Raw genomic sequence first — 24,066 nt, forward strand, 5'->3', positions numbered from 1 at the left:
TGAATATCCGGTCTTTCTAACAGCATTATTTTGAAGGATACAGCCGGAAGTCATTGCTTTTATTGTTAGTTACTTGTCAGGAGCAGTACAGAGTACTACAGACTACGTTGTTTTGTTACTGGAGCAAACAGCCTGCCCGGCTAGGTTTCATCATGTGCGGCGGTTGACACAGGGTTGACAGGGTCCCGGCCGGCATGGGTCCCGGTCGCAAATTTACGAATCCTACTATGGTCACGCCAAGACTCGCCCTACGAAGCAGCTCGATTGGTTGGGGTTAGGCCTTTTTTTTTTACCTCGAGTGGTTATGGTAAGGATAGTAGATTGGTCAGGGGATAGGACCTGTAAAAATGGGGTTACGTTACTTTGCGTAAGCATGGACTCCTGGCCAATAAATGCTATTGAAGGGCGGGTCTTGGCGTGGCCATAGTATGATTCGTAAATTCCCGGTCCCCGGTTAGTGTCTCCTGATTAGCTCGGTCAACACACTCAGACATCAGTTCCTCCGAAGACAACATCGGGGATGGACGACTGTCCTCAACAAACGCCGCTGTTTACGTTCGGCGTGATAGCGGACATTCAGTACGCGGATATCGATGACGGGTACAATTTCACCCGGACGAGGAGGCGGTACTACCGGAGCAGTCTGAAGCTGCTCAGAAACGCCTGGGAAAGTTGGTCGGAGTCGGCTGTCAAACCAGAGTTTATCCTTCAGCTGGGGGACATTATCGACGGCTTCAACAAGAGCCAGGACGCCTCTGACCGAGCGCTGCACACCGTGCTGAGGGAGTTCACCTCCGGCCCCGCGGAGCTCCACCATGTGTGGGGCAACCACGAGTTTTATAACTTCAGCAGGAGCGCGCTGCTGCGTTCACAGCTCAACAGCAGCCCCCACCATGGTAGCCTCCACCCTAACAGCAACAGCCTCCACCCTGGCAGCAGCAGCCAGGGACTTGGAGCCCAGGCTCCTGGCAGTGATATATATGCCTACTCCTTCAGCCCGTGCCCCGGCTTCACCTTTGTGGTGCTGGATGCCTATGATGTGAGCCTGTTGGGCAGACAGGAGTCCAGTGAACAGTACAACCAGGCTATGGATTTGCTCAAACTGTACAACACCAACGAGGACCTCAACTGTCCACCATGTATGCTGGCCTGCTAACTAGTCACACTTTTGTTTTTTACACAGACAAAAATAATGGACGGAACTCAAAAACAAGTCTGTTTCTATAGAAGTCTATGGGAAAATGAGCCTTCTTCTTACTTAATGTATTACCTCAGTCAGTAGTAGTAAGCATGTATGTAGTAAGCATGTTTGTCATTCTTTAAAAGGTCACTCGTCATTGTCTTTCACTGCCAGTCCCTGAGCAGCCCAACGGGGGCACTTTAATGTCAAGTGCCTTGCTTAAGGGCTTTGTCAGCTGGCAGTGGTTGTAGATAGGAGACACTACTCGATTTCCCCATGTAGTTTGTGGATTTAGACTTTTGAATTAATCAATGTAGGCAACATGTTTTATTACACTTTAGCCATTTAACAGACACCAAGGTGACTGATAGTAAAGAGCAAGTAGATTATGATTTTCATATTTAGTGTTCCTGTTTCAGTGATCGAGGGCCTGCTGCAGAGGTTTACAATGTTCAACGGGGGCTTCAGTAAGGAGCAGCTGGACTGGCTGGATTCGGTTCTGTCCTTGGCCGATGAGAAACAGGAAAGAGTCACAATCGTCAGTAAGTAAAATCTGTCCCTTATACAAAGTGTCAGTTTGTCTGATTGGGGCTAGTATATCAGTGCTGTACATAGATGCAGTCCATTTAGCGTTTATTTTTTATTCCTGGCATATTTTAAGTGGAGTCAGTAACACACACACACACACACACACACACACACACACACACACACACACACACACACACACACACACACAGGCTCCAGCGTGCTCTGCCTGACTATAAATCAGCCATTAGAGTACTGCTATTTCCCCTCAGCGGGGAACAGGACCCCAATTAGTCTCAAATATGAACTGAACGATTTGGGGAAAAAAGACTAATTGTGATTATTTTGCCAGATATTGCAATTATGTTAAAAATTAAAAAGTTTAGCTAAAGTTCAATATTCCCTGTGTAACAGATAAAACATGTCATGGAGCATTATTTAATTTAATTTAATTTTTTTTTTTAAAGATTATTTTTTTTTGGGCATTGTAGGCCTTTAATTATAGGACAGCTGAAGAAGTGAAAGGGGAGAGAGAGGGGGAATGACATGCAGCAAAGGTCCGCAGGCTGGAATCGAACCCGGGTCCGCTGCGTCGAGGTGTAAACCTCTACACATGGCCGCCCGCTCTACCAACTGAGCTATCTGGGCGCCAATTTAATTTAATTTATAGTATCAAATCATAACAAGAGTTATCTCGAGACACTTTACAGATAAAGTAGATCTAGACCGCACTATAATTTACAAAGACCCAACAATTCCAGTAATTCCCATAAGAGCAAGCATTTAGTGCGACAGTGGTGAGGAAAAACTCCCTTTTAGGTAGAAACCCTGGGTGGTGAGGAACACTTCCTTTCAGGGAGAAACCTCAGACAGACCTAGGCTCTTGGTGGGCGGTTGTCTGCCGGTGCCGGTTGGGGGGATGATGAACAGTGGCAATTATAGTCACAATAAATACGCAGGGCGTTGCAAGGTGTAGCAAGACATAGCATGACGTAGCAAGGCGTAGCCGGGCACTGCAGGGCGTAGCAAGGCGTAGTAGGGCACTGCACGGTGTAGCAGGGCATAGAAGGGTGTAGCAGGGCGTAGCAGGGTGCCTAGCAGGACCACGGCGATAGCTGCAACGATGATTTAGGTACCACCCTAATCCAGGGAAAACTGTGGGGCGAGAAAACATAAGGGCTCTCAAGCTCCCCAGAGTTAGGTTAGTAACAAACATTTGCCCACAGATGAAAATATTATATTATAACATGAGACACCATCAAAACTGCTCTATAATCTTATGCAGGGATGAGAACATGGATATTTCTTTTAATATGCATTGAACATTAAACAGTCAAACACAAAAGCTAAAGTTATAATAATAAAAACTATTCCAATAAAAAGTATCAGTACTTTCCTGTAAACTGAAATGTCTGAAATCACAGTTCAACAGCAGCATTTACATATTACACCTTCTACGTCATGTTAAATAAAGTCTTATAATGTGATATGTAACATTATTCCAGCATTTATCTTATGAAAAAACAGTAAATATAGTGATAAAAAGAGGAATAAAAAAATATTAATCCAAATGTTACACCAAACATTGAACTAAATATTCACATTTGATTAATTGCTGTCTTCACAATTGATATCTGGGAATATCTGGAAAGGAGATGGAGACAGAAAAAATGCTGAGTACAATGAGTTCAGACTAATGCAGCTTTATTCACACAACAAACAACTCTTTCATGAAAGAGAGAACAGTTGACATGCACCAAATGTATATGCCAAGGTTTCTCTTAGAAAGGAAGATAACCATGTGTACACCCTCCTAAGAGCATGTACCCATAGTGTCTCTACGAACATCAGAAGAACTCCTCCTTTATACTTTTTGTCCTCACACACTTCAAACTATCTATTTCAGTGCAACCGTTTACTCTTAAACTACACCTTTTATGGCACGTGCTCCTAATAGATTCTCACATTCCTGGCTCCAATTCCTCTGCGTGAAAGTTGTACCCAAACTCATAATAGATTCTACACATTCCTGTGGGTGAAGGTTGTCCCCAGACTATCCTACACTACATACAAGATATAAAATACATTTGAAACATGTAGGCTGAAATATCCAACCTATCAATCCTCCCTTTTTTTATCCTAGTTGAGATACAGTACTACAATGTGATATGCAACAATATGAACCCCTGGAATACATTTTGAATGATGATTATCCCAAATACATCCCTTACATGAAACATTAACCCTTGCATTGAATTTCTCATCTCATGCACATCTTTTAATCAACTTGCACTTGATATTGAAATACCCTACAGTGACAAAGTAAGTAAATGATTTCCATTCGCATATCTTCTTCTCCTACATCGATGCATCAGAGCAAAATCCGTCTCTCACTCTCCCCGTCCTCTGATCCGTCTGCTGACCGTTCCTCAACTGTCCCTTCTGAAAGAGCCAATTGATAGGTGATGGAGACCTCAGAGTCATCCCCACCCTGGCCTCTCTCATTGTTGCATTCTTGCTTTTCAGTCTCGACACTGAACTGCAACTCCAGTTTATCTCGAAAAACCATCTGGGTGTTCACTTCCACCATGGGCAGTTGAAAATCTGCGGCCTCTCCCTCTCCGCTCGTTCTGTAACACCAGATGTGTTTCTGATGCTGGTGTCTGATAGAGGTGCCCCATGTTGCCCACTGAATGGAATAGAATACTGAGCCCAGGATTCATGGTCCTGGTTCAGCTTTTTACTGGTCCTGCAGCTTGGGGAAGTGAGACAGCCCGCTCTGACACATCAAGGCCCTGAATAAACACAAAACACAACTCCTCCAGAAGCATTATTTGTGCTTTTACTCATTTAAGTTCTCTTGATTCTCTTTCTACATTGTAATCTATGACACTGATTTCAAAATGTTGCAACAAAACAGTAACAGTATAGGAACTTCATTATGCTAATTCAAAAGTACATTTATCTCTCTCTGGTCTATAAAGCTGTTGATCATTTGTCTTCTCTTTCCTTTTTTTTTTTTTTAGGCCTGAGCCGTATTTCACATACTTTTATCCTCAAATCTTTCCCCTTCTTAACTTATGCTTCACAAGCAAGCATAACTAAGGCACATCTTGTTCTGGTTTTCTTTGTAATGTTAGGGTCTGGCATGATATCTTACTATAATTTTGATCCATTTTGAAATAGCAGATACACAAAACACATAAACAAAACAAGACAAAAACTCACAAACAAGTACGCTGCACCTGATCCCGAAATTGGAGTCGGTAATGGTCAGTTTTAAATCTTTACTGGCTATGTCCCCTCATCAAATTCAACTCCTAAACGTGTGCACTCCAAAATAATCTGGTTTGAACTAGTCAAATCTTCACTTAAGCCTTATGCGTCACAATCACTCATGACATTCATTTCGACTCTGTGTACTGAATCTCTCCCAAACGAAGCACCAATCAAACCGGGAAGTCCGCACCAAAATCACGCACTAATCAATGTAACCCACCATGGGACATCGGTAATAGTTGGGCCACAAACACACTAGGGCTTCTTTCATCCCTGTCTCAATCCCAAGAAAACAACAGATACGTTTCTGTCCCTCAACGCGTCTCTATACGTTGGTCTTATCACTGTCAGCAAAAAGTGACCCGAATCTTCAAATAACCTCACTCACAATCTTATCTAATCGTGTTGGCCAACACTTTGTCACAGGTTAGATTTGATTATGGCAACAGCTTCAACAATTCAAACACCACTTAAACTTTTTGGAATTTACTCACTCATTTTAGCGTAACCCAATTAATAATTCCACAGCCAAATCATGTCTCCCTCATTTCAATTCCCACACCCGTGAAATATCCAACCTATCAACAATTAGCTAATTGCATTCTTTAAAATCTTGATTTCAATTTGAAAATGATTCATTGTTCAGCCTTAGTGTGGTAGCTCTAAACGACGTTGACTCCAGTGACATCACTTGAGGCATTGAGCTTTAGAACGCTGGCTGGACAAAAGGAGTAACGTGGGAACCAAACCATGAATGGAACAGTTTATGGATGATTTGAAAATGAACAAATCAGTTTCAGTCTTTGGAATATATAGTGTATTATAATACAGTGCAGCTGTTAAATCCCTGTAAACGTGTGTGTTCCTGTTAGAGATGGCCCGATACCACTTTTTTGCTTCCCGATACCGATTCCGATACCTGAACTTGCGTATCGGCCGATACCGAGTACCGATCCGATACCAGAGTGTCATATATTTCATTATGTTTTAACAGCTGTATACTACTATCCCTGTATGGATGTGATATGATATAACAGCTGTATACTACTATCCCTGTATGGATGTGATATGATATAACAGCTGTATACTACTATCCCTGTATGGATGTGATATGATATAACAGCTGTATACTACTATCTCTGTATGGATGTGATATGATTTCTATCTTTGTTGTCGGTCTGGCTCAGGTTAAACTCTTTGTGAAACATGAACAAACACAAACAATGAATGCCCCAGAACTTTCTTTTATTCTCCAGTTTGACAGTCAGTTATAACGGAAAAAGAACATAAATAAACTACTTTAATGTAGATTTTCTTTAGGGCTTTATTACGTGGTATCGGATCGGTACATAACCTCCAGTACTTCCCGATACCGATACCAGCGTTTTAGGCAGTATCGGATACTGGTATCGGTATCGGAACATCTCTAGTTCCTGTGCAGGCCACCTCCCTGTGCATCCCCGCTCCACCGGGCCTGTCTGCCTGGCCTGGAACTACGAGCAGCTGCTGGCCGTCGTCCAATCCCACGGCAGTGTGGTGTGCTTCATGGCCGGACACGACCACGAAGGGGGCTACCACCAGGACACAGACACGGGAGTGCACCACGTGACATTCGAGGGCGTGATCGAGACTCCGCCTGACAGCAACGCCTTTGCCACCGTCTCGGTGTACAAGGACAGGATGGAGCTGAAAGGGAGAGGGAGGATCGCCGACCGAGTGCTTCTGTTCCCATGCCTAACGTCATAGGGCAATATGACACATGGTTTTAGAATATCTCTGGATTCAGAGAGCTATATTCTGGACTGGGATATTTAGAGGATGTTTGTTACATTCTCTAAGAAGTCCAGGAGTTTCACACGCGTCGTTTTACAAGAAAGAAAATCTCCCAGGCAGCCCATAGCATAGTGCCAACACAGGTTCACACTTTAGTTTAAGTAGCTCTAAAACTTACTTACTAAAACGAATACTTTCTAATCCTGACAAAGTGTGAAATGTATCTCATAGATGGGTTTTAATTTGGAGGTTATGTGATAGAATTTGCATATTCATACATGCGTTTTATGAAAGAATTGATTCTCTATTGCAATTGCTGCTTTTTTTGCACATATACTAACTGATTGTCTTTTTCTGTTATTTGCTGAAAAATGAAATGTGCAACGTAGTGAGAAATATGATGTTGCAGTGTGTTGCTAACTGTAACTGATACATTAGCCAGTCTTCAGTGAGAAGATCAGCAGAAGTCTGTATGATTTATAATTTCAAACAATACAAGGAATAATAAAACCACAGCAGCAGAAAGTGCACTTCTGTGTCATCTCTGGCATCTTATGCTGCATTCAGGTTACAAGGGAAAGTGATGGATACAAGCTTTTTATCACTTGTGTTTTTCACTTGAGGTTGGGTTATGAAGCCTATCTTTGACGTCACATCCCCCTAGACACCGTGCTAGCGCGTTAGCTCTCTGTAGCATCTGCTGATAAATCATTAGTCGGTCAGAGTGAAAACACTGAGCACAGACAGACAAGACAGAAACATTAGATAAGGACTAACGTAGTAAAATGATCTAAACTCAAGAGTTTATTTGACAAGCTTTCTCTGGAGCTTTGAACTGCATCTCACAGTCTCCATGACAACTGAACAAACTCAATCTACTGACGAAGATCGTGAGATGTGGTTGAAAGATTTGATTTAGCCAGTAAGTGGACCTTGAGTTAAGGTTATTTTGTCAAACTACTATTTCAAAGGTCAAGAATGGACTTCCATGCTAAATCAATCCCATGTTTTATTTTTCATGTGAAATCATAATTAAATTCCTTCACTTCAAGCATTAAAACAGTGTTGGTGAATATATCTCTGTGTAAAATGGGGGACCGAATAAGAACGAAAGTTTCGGTGCCTCATTTCGGTGCTCGAGTTTACACTGCACCTGACATCATGTAACGTTAGCCTACCTTTAGCTAGCAGCTGGATTAATCACGGTTAAAATGCTGACAGCTAACGTTAAACAGTGTAAAGTGTGACTGTATTTCACTGTGGAGGACTTCAACAGCGGGATGTAACAGTCTGCTCTGCAGCGCAGCAGCTGCCGTTGTCAGAATTCATAGATATACAGTATGTTTATATGGTCGGAATTAAACAACACAGACGGTGCGTTCACTCGCAGCTGCCGTTGTCGGAATTAAACAACACAGACGGTTCGTTCACTTGCAGCTGCCGTTGTCGGAATTAAACAACACAGACCGTGCGTTCACTTGCAGCTGCCATTGTCGGAATTAAAAAACACTTTTTCACTTAAAACAGGTAGCCTTGTGGTGCATTCACAGTAATTGTAAAATACCCTTTTCCCATCTGGGGTTCAACAGCAATTTACTGGTGAAATAAGTTATTGTTATTGTTATAGTTATTACATTATTATTAAATCTTTAATTTTGACCATGGCCTTAGCAATAAACAAGTCACTGACTGTTGTTTACTACACTTTTTTTTTTTTTAAACTTTATTGAAAAGTACCGGTTCAGGCACCGGCACCGTTTTAAAAGTATCGATTTAGCACCGGAATTGAAAAAAAAAACGATACCCAACCCTACTAACAACGTAGATTAAAGGATCATACACACTGTAATTATACAAGTGGGGAATTGAGTTACTACATTATAGACAGTATAGGACGTGGGGATATGACGAGATAAAGACGGAGGTATAATATGTACAGAGTGTCTTGATTTGCATTTATGAATTATGTTAAACGTTGTGAAGTCGTGATATCTGAATTTCCGACACGTCTTGAAAGCAGCAGCAGCAGCACAGACGTGGCCGTGGTGCAGCTGCTGCGTTCAAGTGGCGTAGTGTCCCGTGTGGACTCAGCAGAGAGGGCGAACTTTCACTCTGCATTGCAGCCTGAGCGGCGCTGCTGCCGGAATCACACACAACAATGGCGACTCCCAGTCCCGACAGCAGCTTCGGCAGCTACAGCAGCTCCGGCACCGTAGGCTCCACGTCGCACAGTTTCCACCAGCAGCAGCACACACAGAGCAGCAGCATGCAAGGTAGGCGGCGGCGGCCTGCGCCTATTCACTCAACTAACACTTTGGAGCTGGTAGGACAAGGTAGCTAGCAGCTTCTCAGAAGCAGAAAAGCCATAGTCAAGAGAGACAGCATAATTAAAGTCTTCCGGTCAGAACTTTCAAAAGAAATTCCACGTTGTTGTCCATAGCACATACTTTTTAATATATATTTGTTTTACTATATATATATTTCGTTGTTTATGTTTAGAAACATGAACGTGAAGTTAAATGTTTGATATGTTCTTCTCATGTAAATATAAAATGCAGACTTTGGATTGGTGCTATCAAGCCATCAATATATATAAATTTAAAGTGCTTTATTGTTATTATAAAATGTAACTTAGAGGGTTGGTGACATGTAGGTCACTTATCATTTCTCTTTATTAATTCATGCTGTTGACAAACACTGGACAGTAATCAGGCACTATTGTTACACATGTCAGTGTTGACAAAATACACAGATTTGTAAATTCTAGATTCTTAATATTTGAATATGCACACCCTACAAATATTACTTTGTATTAAACTTGCATTAAATGCAATACAACAGTGTGATGTCCTTAGCTGGTTTTCAAACTATACGCTTTATTTTGAAGGATGAACGTCGTAGCTTTGTTTGGCTCGCAGTAGCTCAAGTCCTTTTGCTACACGGCTGCTGCTGCTGCTGCTACCAGTTAGCAGCGGTTCAGTAGTTTATTTACAGTGAACAAGTGTTTCACATGATTCTCATAAGAGACTAAACATAAATCACACGTGCGTGGCAACGTAAAGATACATTCAACGAATGTTTGTCTACCGATATTATTAGCACCAGGTTGCTAACGTTACAGTTACCACCAAGGCCTGAAGTGTTTCTCTCTCCTGAGAAGCCAAGACACTGTTTAAAAGCACATCAGTGACACACATATTATAGTTAAAGTTAGTTTTAAACACTGGTGATGAGTTTATTACAGTCGCCTGACATGACCGAGGTCCTCCTCTTTTACTAAGTGATGTTGTTAGTTCTGGCTCCGTCATAAACAAAAATGGACGTAGCAGCAGTGACGTCACGTCACCCATTGGTTTGTGCACTTCCGTTTTGAAGCCTCGAGTTTGGCATTTTGGCCGTTGCCATCTTGTTTTTCGGAGCCAGAAGCAAGCCCTCAGGAAGTGCACCGGGCTTTGAAGCAAATTGAAAATAGCGGACAGTGTAACAGTGGAATAACAACTCCAGGCTCATCACATAATGCCCTCTGGCACAAAGACACTTTTCCCCATGGACTTACATGGTGAAAGAGTGACCTTATATCAGTGGAGACATTTATTTGCGCATCACAACAACATCATGCTGTATTGAAGAAGACTTAAAACTAGCTATTGAGACCATATACTCGTTATGAAAATGTTTACTGAGGTAATAAATCAAGAGAGAAGTAGACTAATTTTCTCATAGACTTCTGTAGAAACAGGAGCCAGTGGTGTCGCACCCTGCTGGAAGTTAGAGAGAATGCAACTTTAAGAAGCTTCAGCTTTGGCTTCACTTTAAATTACAAATTTAACAAACCAATATGTGACATCACTGATGCTACATCCATCATTTTTACAGTCTGTGATGCAATCACTGGCAGTATAGTGGTAAACTGCTGTACTGTACATACAGTGGGCTGTGTGTTTGTGTGATGGGCTGTCTCGTAGTCAGCCAGGTCTGTGTCCCATATTGGATCATGTCATGTGTTGAGGTTAGCTGCTGGATAACAGATGGCATTTCCATTGATTGGTTGACCTTTAACACCCGTGTCCTAATAAGCAGTCATGTTTCCAGTGGTCAACACATGCTTTGTATTTCTTACTCTGTGGCAGATGTCTAGTGTCCAATGTTTGATCTAAACCTTACAGAAACCAACACCTGCTGGAGATGTCAGAATGAAACAGGTATTCACTCTTCTTTTACTGTTGGGGTTATATGTGTGCACATTGTGTTTGATCAGGATATTTCTTGGCAAAGGGATTCCTCTGTTTGTTTCAAAATTTCCTTCATATATATATATATATATATATATATATATATATATATATATATATATATATATATATATATATATATATATTTTTTTTTTTTTTATCCAGTTATCTGCATGTTTCTACTGACGTTATCACATTAGGATGACCTGATGTAGACAGACCCCATGATGAATCTTCCTGTCTGGGAGCATTTTCCTCATCAATTGTTAGTGGTGTGCCGCTGCTCCTCCTCTCCTGGCTTATGGCTTAAACAGAATGCCAGTCATGTTCCACTGGCAACACCACTTCCTGTTGGCATATACCAGTTTTCATGTGCTGATTATGGTATGTTTCTGCTAGTGCCACTTCAAAACATCAGATTCCACAGATAGATGCCACTCTCCGCCGGCATGTACCGGTGGTGTGCCACTCTTACTTTGCCATATGCCCATTGTTAGTGGTATTTCACTTTGACTATTGGCAGTAGGCATTATATCAATTGATGGTAGGAAAGAAGCATAGCGTTAGCACAGCCAGCAGTGGAAATGTGTGTGGAGAGTTATAGGTGCTGGTGGAACACGAGTAACATATTTATATAGCAGTTAGAATTGGCATATGCCTCTAAAACAAGAGCAGAAAACCCTCAGCCACTTTTTTGATCTCAACGTCACTCATTTGCTCTTTAATGTGAAATAATAAAAGTGATAACTGCAGGGGGGAGGCAGAAGAGCAATCAAACAGACATTTTAATACATTCTGCTATTGGGCTAGTGTTGACTAAACCTCATTCCACATCCAGTTGCAGGTACAGTTGCATGGCAGTGCACTGAACCAGACCCAGCAAAACATCGTGCTTCTTTCTCCATTCAGAGGAACCTGCCCTGTATTCCACCTCCAGCATTGGCACTATAGAATAATGAACCCGAAGGAAATTTAGTAAAATGTTTTTTCTTTACTTCAGGGTTTCAGATAAGCCTGTCTGGAGTGTCCCAACGTAAGCAATAGAATGGCACAAAAAGCACTCTGCCCTCTGCTGTTTGTGGCTCCACCTCAGTAGTCTAACGTGGTTTCCTTTCCTCATTGACTTTCATTGAGCCGTGTTTCTGTTCACTCATTGGCTGAGGACTGGGCACGGTGCTGCCTAATGATTGGTCAGCGTTGTTATTGTGTTCCTCATATTTAAGTGGATGAGACAGGTGAAAGGAAGCCACTGTATATTATTGAAAGAGCCTGTGTGGTGCTCTGGTGGTTGGGGAGTCTGTCCAAATGCAGTTATGGCCCGGAAAGATGAATTTGCATAGTAAGGCATCTGTTTGCACACAGGAGCTGGTTGAGCAGGGCATGGCAAAGATGACCCAACAGTTTGCATAGAGGTTATATTCTGGAGATGCATCCTAATATGCTCTACATGCCACCTACACATGATCTGCGTAAAACCGTTCTGCACCGTTCTACACCGTTCCATTGTTTTCCTACGGGGAGAGCGGTGCCTCCCAACCAGGGCCCCCCCCAATCCATTGGGCTAGAGTGCTGTCAATCTGACAAATTTGATTTAAATTGGCTCAGAGTACTGTCACTTTGCTGCCTGTTTTGCCAATCGCTGCCTTTCCATTTGGTAAAACAATCGTGTACGGGAAGAAGATTTCTTCGTATTGCTCACGTCTTATTGGACAGCTTGGTATCAGTGGCGTACTCTGATTGGATAAAGGAGGACATAGCGACGGCCTCCGTTAGGAAAACTACAGAAGAGGATTCAAGACGAAAAAAGTTTCATCCTGACTTTCGGAGACATTTTAAGGTTAACTGCTTCTCACTCTTTAACAAAGGAGAGAAAATAAAACAAAAATTAAAGCATGTCAAACTTCAAATTATTTCAACTTTGAATAAGCTGCCACACATTGCAGAAGCAAGAATGATGTATAGCTGCGCTGCATGCTCTGCACTCTACCTCGTGGATCATGTGTAGGTGGCTTTACAGGTGACAGACACTGTTGACTGGTCTTGAATTGGAATCAAGTGCTGTTTTAGTGTAAGTGTTGGTCATTTTGACATCTTGAGGGAACTGTTGAGGTTTTGGACAGGGGGTTCCAATATCAGTATCCGCAGTATTGCAGCAACAACAACTCCAATAACTTGTAAATAAATAAATAATTTGGATGATGATGTATCCTAGACAGCTAAAGGGACTGCTGCGGTATCTGAGTGTTGGGAACCTCTGTTCATCTGGGCACTTGTGTTCAAAATGCATTTTGTGCTTCCTCTGATCTCGAGAAGAGTGTGAGATAACCCAAAGGTTAGAGACTGGATCCCAAAATCCTCAACAGTTTTCTCCTCACCATTCCCCCACTGACCTGTTAGCCAATCGTGTCCTGGGTCATATGAAAGTTCTGTGGCATGAATTTGTTAATATTGCTTATTGCACACATGTAAAGGCTTGTTATCTCGGGTCAGATCCAAACCCACAGTGTGCTGTGCATGGATGGATTTCTCTCTTCGTCCTGCCAGGTAAACGTAAAGCTCTGAAGCTGAATTTCGCCAACCCTCCAGTGAAACCAGCCTCCAGGCTCCCGCTCCATCCACCGCCTCCCTCTTTCCAGAACCCTCACATGTGAGTAGAGACATCTGTTGACGGGTCAGTACTGTGTGAGATCATACATGTATGGATCATACATCAGCAGGTCCTAGGTTTCTCACATTGCTGAAAGTCATGGGGATTCTTTATTATTCTAAAGTTAGAGCTGGCTCCCAATGCAGCAGCACAACTGTGTTTTAAAAAGGGTTCTAACAATGTGTTAACAGGATGATATTTCTGTTATATAGATATCTTTGTTTGTGTAAACAGAGAAACTGTACGTTCCCTCATCCCTTCCTCTGTGCTCGGGGACGGGTTCCCCCCCGTTGCTCATGGGAGAATGTTGCTTCTCTGTAAATGATAGTGTGTTCTAGACCTGCTCCGTATGACAAGAGTCCTCAGATAACTGCAACATGATTTGATGCTAGATAAATCAAATGGACTTGACTTGTGCTCCTCCAGAGAGCGACTGCGGACACACAGTATCGAGTCATCAGGGAAGCTGAAGATCTCGCCGGAGCAGCATTGTGACTTTACGGCGGAAGATCTGAGAGACCTCGGGGAGATCGGTCGCGGGGCGTACGGCTCCGTCAACAAGATGGTCCACAAACCCACGGGCCAGATCATGGCTGTCAAGGTACACACACCCCTCTCATCCAGAGCAACAGCCGTGCTATTTCCCTCAGTGCAGATTGACGTCTGGCACTAAGAACATCTGTGTGTGTGCTGTGTCTCTCAGAGGATTCGCTCCACTGTGGATGAGAAGGAGCAGAAGCAGCTGTTGATGGATCTGGACGTGGTCATGAGGAGCAGTGACTGTCCCTACATCGTTCAGTTCTACGGCGCTCTCTTCAGAGAGGTGTGAGATCATGCAGCAGCAGCTCGCTGATAGGCAGGGAATGATCCCGCGCACATCTCCTCATCCTCTGGCTCTTTGTTTCAGGGCGACTGCTGGATCTGTATGGAACTCATGGCTACCTCATTAGACAAATTCTACAAATATGTTTATTGTGCATTGGATGACGTCATTCCGGAGGAAATACTAGGCAAAATAACATTAGCGGTGAGTTGGTGATTCACTTTGTCTTCCTACATTTTGATCGCATTGGAAACAGAAGTGATGTGTTTTATTTTGTCTCCAACAGACCGTTAAAGCACTGAACCACTTAAAAGAAAACTTGAAAATAATTCACAGAGGTAAGTCTTATTCCTCTCTTCATGGGTACCAAAGAAGTCTCTTCCGACATGCCCGCCGCCATATTTGTGTCCCACGCAGCATAGAGCTAAGCTACAGATACACTACAATCATGGTAAAAGTGCATCTAAATGAGACAGAAAGACGTCAATATTTGGAAAAAAATTATATTTGTTATTGCTTGTAATACATATTTATTACCTCCAAAGTGTATTTTGTTCCATAAAATCTGTGAAGTGTCTGCCCCAACTTACATTTCCCCCCATTTATCCCCATACACTGGAGATAGCCTAAAGGCTTTCAAGAGTATGATTCAATTTTAGTTATTGTATCAAATCATAACAGGAGTTATTTAAGGACACTTTACAGACCACACTCTATAATTTACAAAGACCCAACAATTCCCCCCCAGAGCAGGGCGGAGCAGAGCATACAGATGCCTACCAACACGCTGTTGCAGCGACAAAGCACTGTGACGTCACATGGTCCTTATGAAGAGTTAACATTCAGATCCAATATTTATGGAACATTGAGTGAGAGCCATGTTTTTGAATTAAAACGTAGCACCCTTTGTACAAAAATGACATGATGGTCATTTTTCTAAGCTACCTTTTTAATATAGGTATTTAATGTCCAAATCAAAAGATGTCTACATTCCAAACCTTGGATCAATGCAGTTCGTTTCTCTTTCTGTCATTTCAGACATCAAACCTTCCAACATTCTCATGGACCGAGCGGGGAACATCAAGCTGTGTGACTTTGGCATCAGCGGTCAGCTGGTGGACTCCATCGCTAAGACCCGGGACGCCGGCTGCCGGCCGTACATGGCGGTGAGGACGCCGCTGCTCTGAAAGGGAATGAAACCCATTCAGGGAAATAAATGTATCTCTTTCTGCACGTCATAGTGTATTAATGGTTTATTTAAATCACAAGGCCAGGTAGACAGATATACACATGAAAAAAAACAAGCTCACTGGTCTTAGGTGGTCTCAACTACAACACTGCTGAATGCTGCCAGTCTGATAAACACTCAAGCTTCAGCAGATCCAAGGCTCTGACCTTTGACCTGCCCCATGGCAGCATTAATATCTCCGTGGTTCTGTATTAAATGATGAAATGATTGTGTGGGTGTTTCAGCCTGAGAGGATCGACCCCAGCGCGTCCAGACAAGGCTACGATGTGCGCTCTGATGTCTGGAGCCTGGGAATCACTCTGGTAAGACAGGGAGGATGCTCGTGTGTGTGTGTGTGTGTGTGTGTGTGTGTGTGTGTGTGTGTGTGTGTGTGTGTGTGTGTGTGTGTGTGTGTGTGTGTGTGTGTGTGTGTGTGTGTGTGTGTGTGTGTGTGTGTGTGTGTGTGTGTGTGTGTGTGTGTGTGTGTGTGTGTGTGTGTGTGTGTGTGTGTGTGTGTGTGTGTGTTATCTTCTCACAGCTGCTTGCTGATACACCAGATGTTGTTGTGATCAGTGAGGTGTTCATTTTAGAGGCTGCATGCACCTTTGATCCTAGCATGGAGGACGCTTTTTTGGTCATTAAATACCAGCCACTCCTAAACACCATCTCGGACCTAGGCTATAGGTGCCCACTATTTGTTTTCATATTTGGCAGTTTAGGGCACACACATAGGCTTGTTGTAAGAGGGTTTCATCAGCTTGGGATGCCCAAAAAGAGGGCTAAACGGCTAGCAGAGCTCTCATAGGCAGCCGCCATATATGGTGAAGATGCTGTTACTTCTACCCATAAGAACAGAGGGGTTTGCTTAATAGTATGAGTAGTATGCTAATGGCCCATGATTTTTGTATATGTTTTTAAATGCATCTATAATATGTATGTCCCTGTAATTTGTTCCCTTCAAGTGGACATAAATAAATTGTTAAAATGTGTGTGGGTTGCTTTCAGTACGAGCTGGCCACAGGAAGGTTCCCATACCCAAAGTGGAACAGCGTGTTTGATCAGCTGACTCAGGTGGTGAAAGGTGAGCCTCCGCAGCTCAGCAGCTCCGAGGAACGCCAGTTCTCCCCGAAGTTCATCAGCTGTGTCAACCTTTGGTAGGCACACACACACACACACACACACACACATACATACACTCTCTTTGTGGAGCAGAGTGAACACCTGTTCCCAGTGCTGATGGACATTGTTTATCTCTCTCTTTCTGTCCAGCCTTACCAAGGATGAATCCAAACGGCCAAAGTACAAGGAGCTTCTGGTAAGTTCTCTAGCTTCTACACTCACATCAAGAGCATGAGCATATGTACTGAGTGCTATTGTCTGCTGCACATGTGGAGGTGTATCAGTTTGCTGCATGTTATACTTCACACATAGTCACCAGTTAAAGAAAGGGACACGTCAATGTGTGTTTAGCCGCAGATCCTAGAACATAAAATTCCTCGAACCCTTTTTTTCTCGTGTTCCGACTGGACCAATTTGGGGATTTTTAAGTTCCTCTGGCCGCAGTTCCTGTAACTCTTTCAGCTCCTACTTCAGGGCAGGGTCTTTTCGCTGTTCCCTTTTCAGCATAGGGACCTAGGTCAACGAGGGTCGGGTTTCCGGTACAGACAGACCAACAACGGGACAATTTTAACCGTTTTCGCCATCTTATTCATCACTAAATTCACTTCTGACAACGATTTAGGCAAGAAATGAACTGTTTAGATTTCGAACATAGGCAGTCTTGCGAAAATTGATGCCGAATTGACAATTTGCTTCAAAGTTTTCGGAGCTGAGAAGCTCCATGATGTGAGGTGACAGCCAGCAGGCGCCTGCCCGTGGCCACTAGCTCGTCGCTCGGACAGTCGTGCTCAGAGACCCCGCTGTAAGCTGGAGGTCTCTCAGACCGCTCTCGTAAATAACAGGCTTTTATTTCGCCGTTGACGGTTTGTTTGTTTAAATATCACAACACGTGTCCATCATAAGATGTCTTTTCGGAGTTAAACTCCACAAGATACCCGTTTCTCTTCGGGAGACTTGTTTAAATTATGACAAATATGCTATACTTTAGATTTAGTTCATACTTTTTTAGGTGTATTTGCTTTCTGATTTTAACGCTATAAAGACCGTTGCCGTGCTTGCATCACTCCCTTACCCCTCCTACCAGTCCTTATGGCCACTTGGCCAGTGCGAATGCATATGCACTCGTGAGACGTTTGAACCGTTAGAGCTGCCCTACCTGAATATTTTATAATATTTTAGATCAATGTGTAGTTCCTCTGAGCTCCAGAAGAAGAAGAAGACACTTTATTGATCCTGCAAGGGGGAAATGACATATTTGTCACTCTGTTGTTCTCTGGAGCCTTCAGCCTCTTAGCTCATAGTTGAACTGACCAGAGCTAAAGAACAGTTTACTTTGTCAGCTGCTTTAAATGATTATTACTGTCACCATGTGTGCGGCACGTGTAAATGTCTGACTAACACATTGGCCATAATCTATGTGCTATTATATATTATATTGTTGTTTTATCAGCCAAGCCCACAAGTAAGGGTCAATATATTCTGAAATATTTGCTTTTTTTCTAACTTTTTGGCTTGCTCTAAAATGTGTGTTGATATTGAATACACAGAAGTGTTTATCTCAGGAGTTTTCATCCCCTCAGCCTGAAGCTCTGTCTCTCTTCCAGAAACATCCCTTCATTCTGATGTATGAAGAGCGTTTCGTGGATGTCGCCAGTTACGTATGTCGCATCCTGGATCAGATCCCCGCCTCGCCCATCTCGCCTATGTATGTGGACTGATGGAGTTAGGTTGTGTGCGTGTTTGTGTGCGTGTGTAAGTGAGAGTGTGAGTGTTACGTAGTATCAGCTGTTTATTCACACGTTCCAAAGAACAAAGGTTGCCCGGTGCAATGACATGAATATTGTTAAGCAAACCTTATTTACAGTCAATTTTAAAATATCGTCAGCCAGAAGACAAATGCAATGCATCTTTTTATGTGCGGAGTATACATACATGCACGTGTATGTGTGTGTGTGTGTGTATATGTACAGTTGAATCTACCAAAAAAAATGTATGAACAAAACTAGCCACCTAATAGATTTTGTTGAGGTGTAAGATGTATGCTGATTGGCCGACTGTCTAAACGCGCGCACACGCACGCACACACGCGCAGTTTTGTTGTGTGCACGTTCATCACATGGTGAAGTGTTTGTCTCTTGAGAGCTCGTGGATTCGGTAGCGTGGCATTACTTCTGTCTGTGTGTCCTGACACGTGACGGGGACATTTACATTTCTTACATCCAATGTTAGCCACGGCCCATGTCTCATCGTTAGGTTTCCGTCGCAGAGCTGAGTGTCTGGCTTTCTAAAGCCAGAAGATCATTTAACAAGTCAAATTGGTAGACAGTAAAATAAATCCATGAGTATATCGTAGCATCTTGAAAAGCATTAGTGTTGCATAGAGTGTGGTTTCAGATGTTTAGCTCTGTTTCTTAAACCGAATGAGGTGCACAAACTGGGCTGGTTCAATGCTTCATTGCCTGATGTGAAGTTCTTCACTGATGTAAATGTGTGTGTGTATAGTCCATCTGCTGTGCTGTCCCTGGCAGGCTCTGCTTTGCAGCTGAGGATCAGATCTCTTGGTGCACAATGAGTCCTGCTGCTCCTCAGCAGCCCGCCACAGCACTCTGACCACAGATAGGCCAATGGGACAGAGTTAAAAATCCTGGCAAGGGTTTCCTGTCGACAACCCACAAATGCTGCTAAATGACATAATGTCCACTTTTGTACCAACCACACCCCTGCCAGGAGAGGACGAGGATCTGTCCTCACATGGTCCCAGCATGTTCCTCCGGGACTCGCCACGTCTCTCTGGCTCGCACTGATGATGATGGAATGTGTCCCACGCCAAACCATATACCAAACTCGGGATGCATATCCATAGTCTAACAGCCGCTCCCTCACCTGTCTTCCTTCACCAGGCGACACCGCAACTCAGACTACCGAGATGCAGCCGCAGCCGCTCCCTCCATCACACAGTTAGCTACTTAACCAATGTCTGAATGGTGGTCCTTCCACACTGGGCAATGTAGAGACTTGTAATGTCATAAATGAATTTAGTGGTAAGGATGGCAATATTTATATTTTAATATAACACTGAATATTGCCAGCCTTATCTGTAAACCGCGCAAACTAATAATGTAAGTAAAGTTCATTTCATGCAACATAGCCTATAATAAGCAAAGAGGTATACAGAGACTTAAATCAGCTTTTGACTTTCTCGAGTCTTTTGGAATTGTTGATCACCTTTGCTGTTTGGCTTTATTACATTTAGTTTCATTACATTAAAGGAATGGCCGTACTTAAAGGGCCACTCCAGCCATTTTAGTATGGACCGTTTTCACAGCAGACATTTTGACTTTTCATAGTAGGAAAAGCACAGCTGAAATTGATAACCTTAACGATGGCTCAATTCCATCAAGTGTCCCAGTAAGCTATTTCATTGAGCCAGCATGCACAATACCAAGGCATCTCCTAAGTGGAATGCAGCCATCATTAATGGTTTTGAATACACCTGTGCTTTTCCTACTATGACATGTCAACATGTCTGCCGTGAAAAAGGTCCATAGTACTTTCATAAAGTTGGGGGTCTTGCAAGAGACAGATTTAAAAAAGCAATGCAGCAAAGGCTCAAATGTCCTGATTTTAGTCATTCATATGGGGTAAGCTTAAAAAAAAAACAATGACCCTGATGACATCATCAGGGTCATTTTCTCAGACTCGACAAGCTCCTCCAAAGCCACAGAAGACCTTATACAAGGCTGAATAGTAGGGCTGGGTATCAGTAAATGGTTTGGGCCCACATCTAGAATTAAAAGACTATTTGTTTGGTTTTGCTCGCAGCCAATCACCAGATGCGTTTTAATTTAATTCAACATGTGATTGGCCCACTACCACAGCAGCTACAACCCATACATTCTGTGGTGTGGTGCAACTGACTGATTGGTATCAAATGAAATAAACAAAAAGCTTTCAAATGAAGTACTCTGTTGGTAGCGGTGTCACTTAGGCAAATTTTTTAAACGATACCCAGCCCTACTGAATAGTACTCCTGATGACCAGTACATTGAAACGTATAGAATGTGCTGGAGTTCCCCTTTTCATTTAAAATTCTATGACATAAGCCTCTACAGATGTCAGCCGTGTTGGAAATTGTCCACCGTCATCAGGATGTGTTGAATGCTTGTGGCTTATTCTGGAGGGTCAAACATTACCAGCAAGCCATTCTTTTCTCTGTTGGTTTCTATCTGTAATGTGAAATGGTGCAAAGCCCTAAGAAACAGTCTCTCATGGGATACATTTCCAGGAAGCTACCTTACCACTGGTGAATATCAACCTCCAGGGTACATGTTGTATAAATTGCAATTTACTAGAATGTTCATATTAGATTATAAGATATTAAGGGCAATGAATATTATATTGTATCTTTATCAAAGGGTTACAAATAAAGTTCCCGTTTAAAACCTGGATTGTGTGCTTCTTGTGAATTGGACATGAATAAAACAGTAACTGCACAAACGATTTGGCTGTGATAAGTTTATTGCTCTTCTTTCTGTCGTATACAGGATCAAGCAGTACAATAGTAAGGCAAGTTAGTGGCCAAGCACCATGGAAGCTTCTGTCAGATGTGTGTGCTTTCCTGATTAGGGAAAGGATTGCAAAAATGAACTCCACCAGATATAAACGCCAGTAGATATTCTTACAACAGAAGACAGAAGGTGAAGAATACCAGCTTTGTCATATATTCAAGATGGACATAGCCTACATGTAACCATAGAACCCATTAACAAGTGCAACACTTCATAAGTAACAGGAACAAAGCAATACTTTGTCTAAACAGAACACAGTGAAGAAATGTATTGGCCAAGGCACTGAAGCAAAGGTTTGACATTTTGGGAAGTCTATTTATTTGCTTTCTTGCCAATAGATGAGAAGGTGGCTAATGGTACCCATCTTCTTGTGTGAAAAAAACAATTGCCGACCAAAACTAAAAGCCTTATGGGGTTGGGAGTGTGAACTTGTCTCATCAGTGTAACTAAGTGTGTGTATGCTGGCTCTGTGTTAACATGCAGTATTCACAGTTAAGATCTGAATTTATTACATTTTCCTATTCACAAGTGCTAATAATGGCCACTTCATAGGGTTCTTTAAAGAAGTGATTTAAGAAAGCATGGCTTTGGGGTGGCCTCTATCTCACCCAGTAAGAGCATTTGCCCCATGTTGGCTGTGTCCTGCAGCGGCACGGATTCGAATCCGGCCTGTTGCCCTTTGCTGCCTGTTATCCCACCATCTCTCTCCCTCTTTCATGCCTATCCACTGTCTCAATGTAATAAAGGGAAAAGCCCCAAAAAATAATATGAAAAAAAGAAAGCATGGCTTTTCTAAGTGGCTCCTTCACTTTGTATCACATTTTTAAGATAATTGATTTACTAAGAAATATCCGTGGTCCAAATGGCAGCACTGGAGTTTACCTGTTAAATCACAGTGCCAGTCTATTAGAAAGGAATGTCAGTATAAATACGGCATAAATATAAAAACACTATAAATAACTGGGCTGCGAATAGAAAGGGTGAGATTTGTAAGGACAAATAACTATTTAGTGGGGGAAAAAAATAGAGATGAAGTTGTATTTTCTATTAACATTTGTCTGAAAAAGTGATGTTGACTTATGTTGGAGCTTTCTATATTAATATCTGTCAACAGCTTCCAGGAAATAGCAAATTCATAATACAATGTGAAGGGGGAACTGGTATAAACAAATAGTAATACAAAGCTGTTGCAAAAAAGGCAGTTTGTCTGCCGATTAAACCAATAAGACCAAAGATTCTCCAAAATGTCATTGTGTGGATAAATAAGCCAAATAGTGAAAAGAAACTTGTACAAAAACGGAATGACAACCATTTCTACACACGTATCCTAAGCTCAAGCAAACGTGACTGTGTTTTCAGCGTTGTGCACAGTGGGATAGTTCCATCACCTGATTAACTGATTACATAATGCACTTGATTTGTGGTTTGCATCTTCTCCCACACCCCCGACGTCCTCTTGTCTCTGCCAGTACAGATAGTTAGGATATTTACAAAATGGCCGTACTAAGCAATCCAATTCACCTTGTAATTCCTTTAGTTTTTTTTCCAGTAGAACAAACACAGACTCAGAAAATATACAGTGATTGTCCAAATGTGTCTTCAAGTCTAGGGGGACGTAACACTGATAGTTGCATACGGTGTTGGTATAAAGCACTGTACTCATGTCACCATTACCTAGGGAAGCCTTCATGTGTCCACTGTCACACTTATTTGGCAGCTGTGCGCATCGTTGTCCAAAAAGGACACAGATTATGTCAAAAAGCCCTTAGTCTTTGAATTCTGGGGGTGATGACCTCTAAATATATTTCTGTAGCCATCAATCTTTGAATAATGGTCTACTTAATGTCACATCCCACTTATAACAAAAGGCACATGCTGGCACTTGGACTGAAGCTGTTCAGGGTAGAAGTCACTAGTTCTTTGGCATGTGGCAGCGGTCCGTACAGCTACTTGTAGCTGGTGTCTTGTGTTTGACGGCGGATGGCGAGCACTGCGCTGGATCTTTCACCAGTGCTCCAGGTGAAGGTCCATGGCAGAGTTCAAGTTAATGTCTGTGACATCCAGGAACTCTGTGTTGAAGATGCTGGGCCCACTGGGCGGAGCCATACTAAAGGCCGTGGCCGAGCTGGGGGGCGTCAGGTCCAGCCACTCCATGGTCTCCCACGGCGTCTCGCTGAACGCCATGCTGACCATCCCCTGCACCTCGGACACGCCGGACCCCTTGGTGCTGATGGGCGACAGAGGCGTGTCCATCAGATCTCTGTTGGTCAGAAGTTTGTCCTGTTGGGTATGGTGAGGGTGGCGGTGGTGGTACCCCTCGCTGTCTCTGTTCCCGTCCTCTTCCTGGCCCCCATCCTCGCTGGCCATTTTAAGAAGAGCCACCTCCGCTCCCCGGCCAATCGGACCTCCCAGCAGATTCTCCAGGTGGCTCTCAGTGATGTGATTAGCCGAGTGGTCGTAAGGGAACTGGGTGGAGGACAGGTGTTCGTAGTGTCTGTGGAACCTGGGGACGAGGAGGCCGGGACACCCTGGGGACACAGTAATGTGAGGCACAACTTTGGTTACAGAGGCCCTCTCCCTCTCTTCTCTGGCGTTAGCTGGCATCTCTTGGAGAGAAAGAGGAGAGGAGGGAGGGTCACAGCAGGTCCTGGACCATACCAGTGGGATGACAAACCATCCTTCAGCTGAA

General features: G+C 43.0%; 3 protein-coding genes across 9 annotated transcripts in view; 2 read left to right on the plus strand and 1 right to left on the minus strand.

Moving 5' to 3' along the window:
* Positions 1–78: 78 nt before the first annotated feature.
* On the plus strand, positions 79–7,285 carry adprm (ADP-ribose/CDP-alcohol diphosphatase, manganese-dependent). 2 transcript variants are annotated; one of them, XM_028568641.1, is made up of 3 exons: positions 79–1,139; positions 1,600–1,722; positions 6,429–7,285. In XM_028568641.1, exons 1-3 carry the CDS (start codon positions 521–523, stop codon positions 6,731–6,733), a joined length of 1,047 nt encoding a protein of 348 aa, XP_028424442.1. In that variant the 5' UTR covers positions 79–520; the 3' UTR covers positions 6,734–7,285. The 2 variants fall into 2 exon arrangements, with proteins under 2 accessions (XP_028424442.1, XP_028424443.1); XM_028568642.1 differs by lacking the exon at positions 6,429–7,285 and adding an exon at positions 4,735–5,928.
* A 1,451-nt stretch (positions 7,286–8,736) lies between these two features.
* Positions 8,737–19,961, plus strand: map2k4b (mitogen-activated protein kinase kinase 4b). 2 transcript variants are annotated; one of them, XM_028567504.1, is made up of 13 exons: positions 8,737–9,033; positions 10,927–10,962; positions 11,993–12,025; positions 13,537–13,639; positions 14,066–14,240; positions 14,343–14,462; positions 14,547–14,666; positions 14,749–14,800; positions 15,501–15,628; positions 15,936–16,013; positions 16,696–16,844; positions 16,960–17,005; positions 18,414–19,961. In XM_028567504.1, exons 1-13 carry the CDS (start codon positions 8,919–8,921, stop codon positions 18,525–18,527), a joined length of 1,269 nt encoding a protein of 422 aa, XP_028423305.1. In that variant the 5' UTR covers positions 8,737–8,918; the 3' UTR covers positions 18,528–19,961. The 2 variants fall into 2 exon arrangements, with proteins under 2 accessions (XP_028423305.1, XP_028423306.1); XM_028567505.1 differs by lacking the exon at positions 11,993–12,025 and having other exon boundaries at positions 8,740–9,033.
* Positions 19,962–21,319: 1,358 nt separating this feature from the next.
* The window catches only part of myocd (myocardin), a 36,272-nt gene continuing 33,525 nt past the window's right edge, over positions 21,320–24,066 (minus strand). For 3 of the 5 annotated variants that reach the window (XM_028568233.1, XM_028568235.1, XM_028568232.1), the window contains one exon: positions 21,320–23,983. In XM_028568233.1, coding sequence (XP_028424034.1) covers positions 23,382–23,983 — 602 coding nt within the window. In that variant the 3' untranslated portion in view covers positions 21,320–23,381. The remainder of the gene's footprint in view (positions 23,984–24,066) is intronic. The other 2 variants (XM_028568236.1, XM_028568234.1) reach the window with 1 other exon arrangement.

This window comes from Perca flavescens, chromosome 21 (assembly GCF_004354835.1).
Source record: "Perca flavescens isolate YP-PL-M2 chromosome 21, PFLA_1.0, whole genome shotgun sequence".
Taxonomy (NCBI): Eukaryota; Metazoa; Chordata; class Actinopteri; order Perciformes; family Percidae; genus Perca; species Perca flavescens.

Excerpts from the sequence above, each read along its gene's own strand:
- adprm (XM_028568641.1), top strand. The coding sequence starts at position 521 with ATGGACGACTGTCCTCAACAAACGCCGCTGTTTACGTTCGGCGTGATA. Across the intron at positions 1,140-1,599 it reads GGACCTCAACTGTCCACCAT|TGATCGAGGGCCTGCTGCAG; the intron begins GTATGCTGGCCT and ends TTCCTGTTTCAG. Across the intron at positions 1,723-6,428 it reads GGAAAGAGTCACAATCGTCA|GCCACCTCCCTGTGCATCCC; the intron begins GTAAGTAAAATC and ends GTTCCTGTGCAG.
- map2k4b (XM_028567504.1), top strand. The coding sequence starts at position 8,919 with ATGGCGACTCCCAGTCCCGACAGCAGCTTCGGCAGCTACAGCAGCTCC. Across the intron at positions 14,667-14,748 it reads TAGGCAAAATAACATTAGCG|ACCGTTAAAGCACTGAACCA; the intron begins GTGAGTTGGTGA and ends TGTCTCCAACAG. Across the intron at positions 17,006-18,413 it reads CAAAGTACAAGGAGCTTCTG|AAACATCCCTTCATTCTGAT; the intron begins GTAAGTTCTCTA and ends TCTCTCTTCCAG.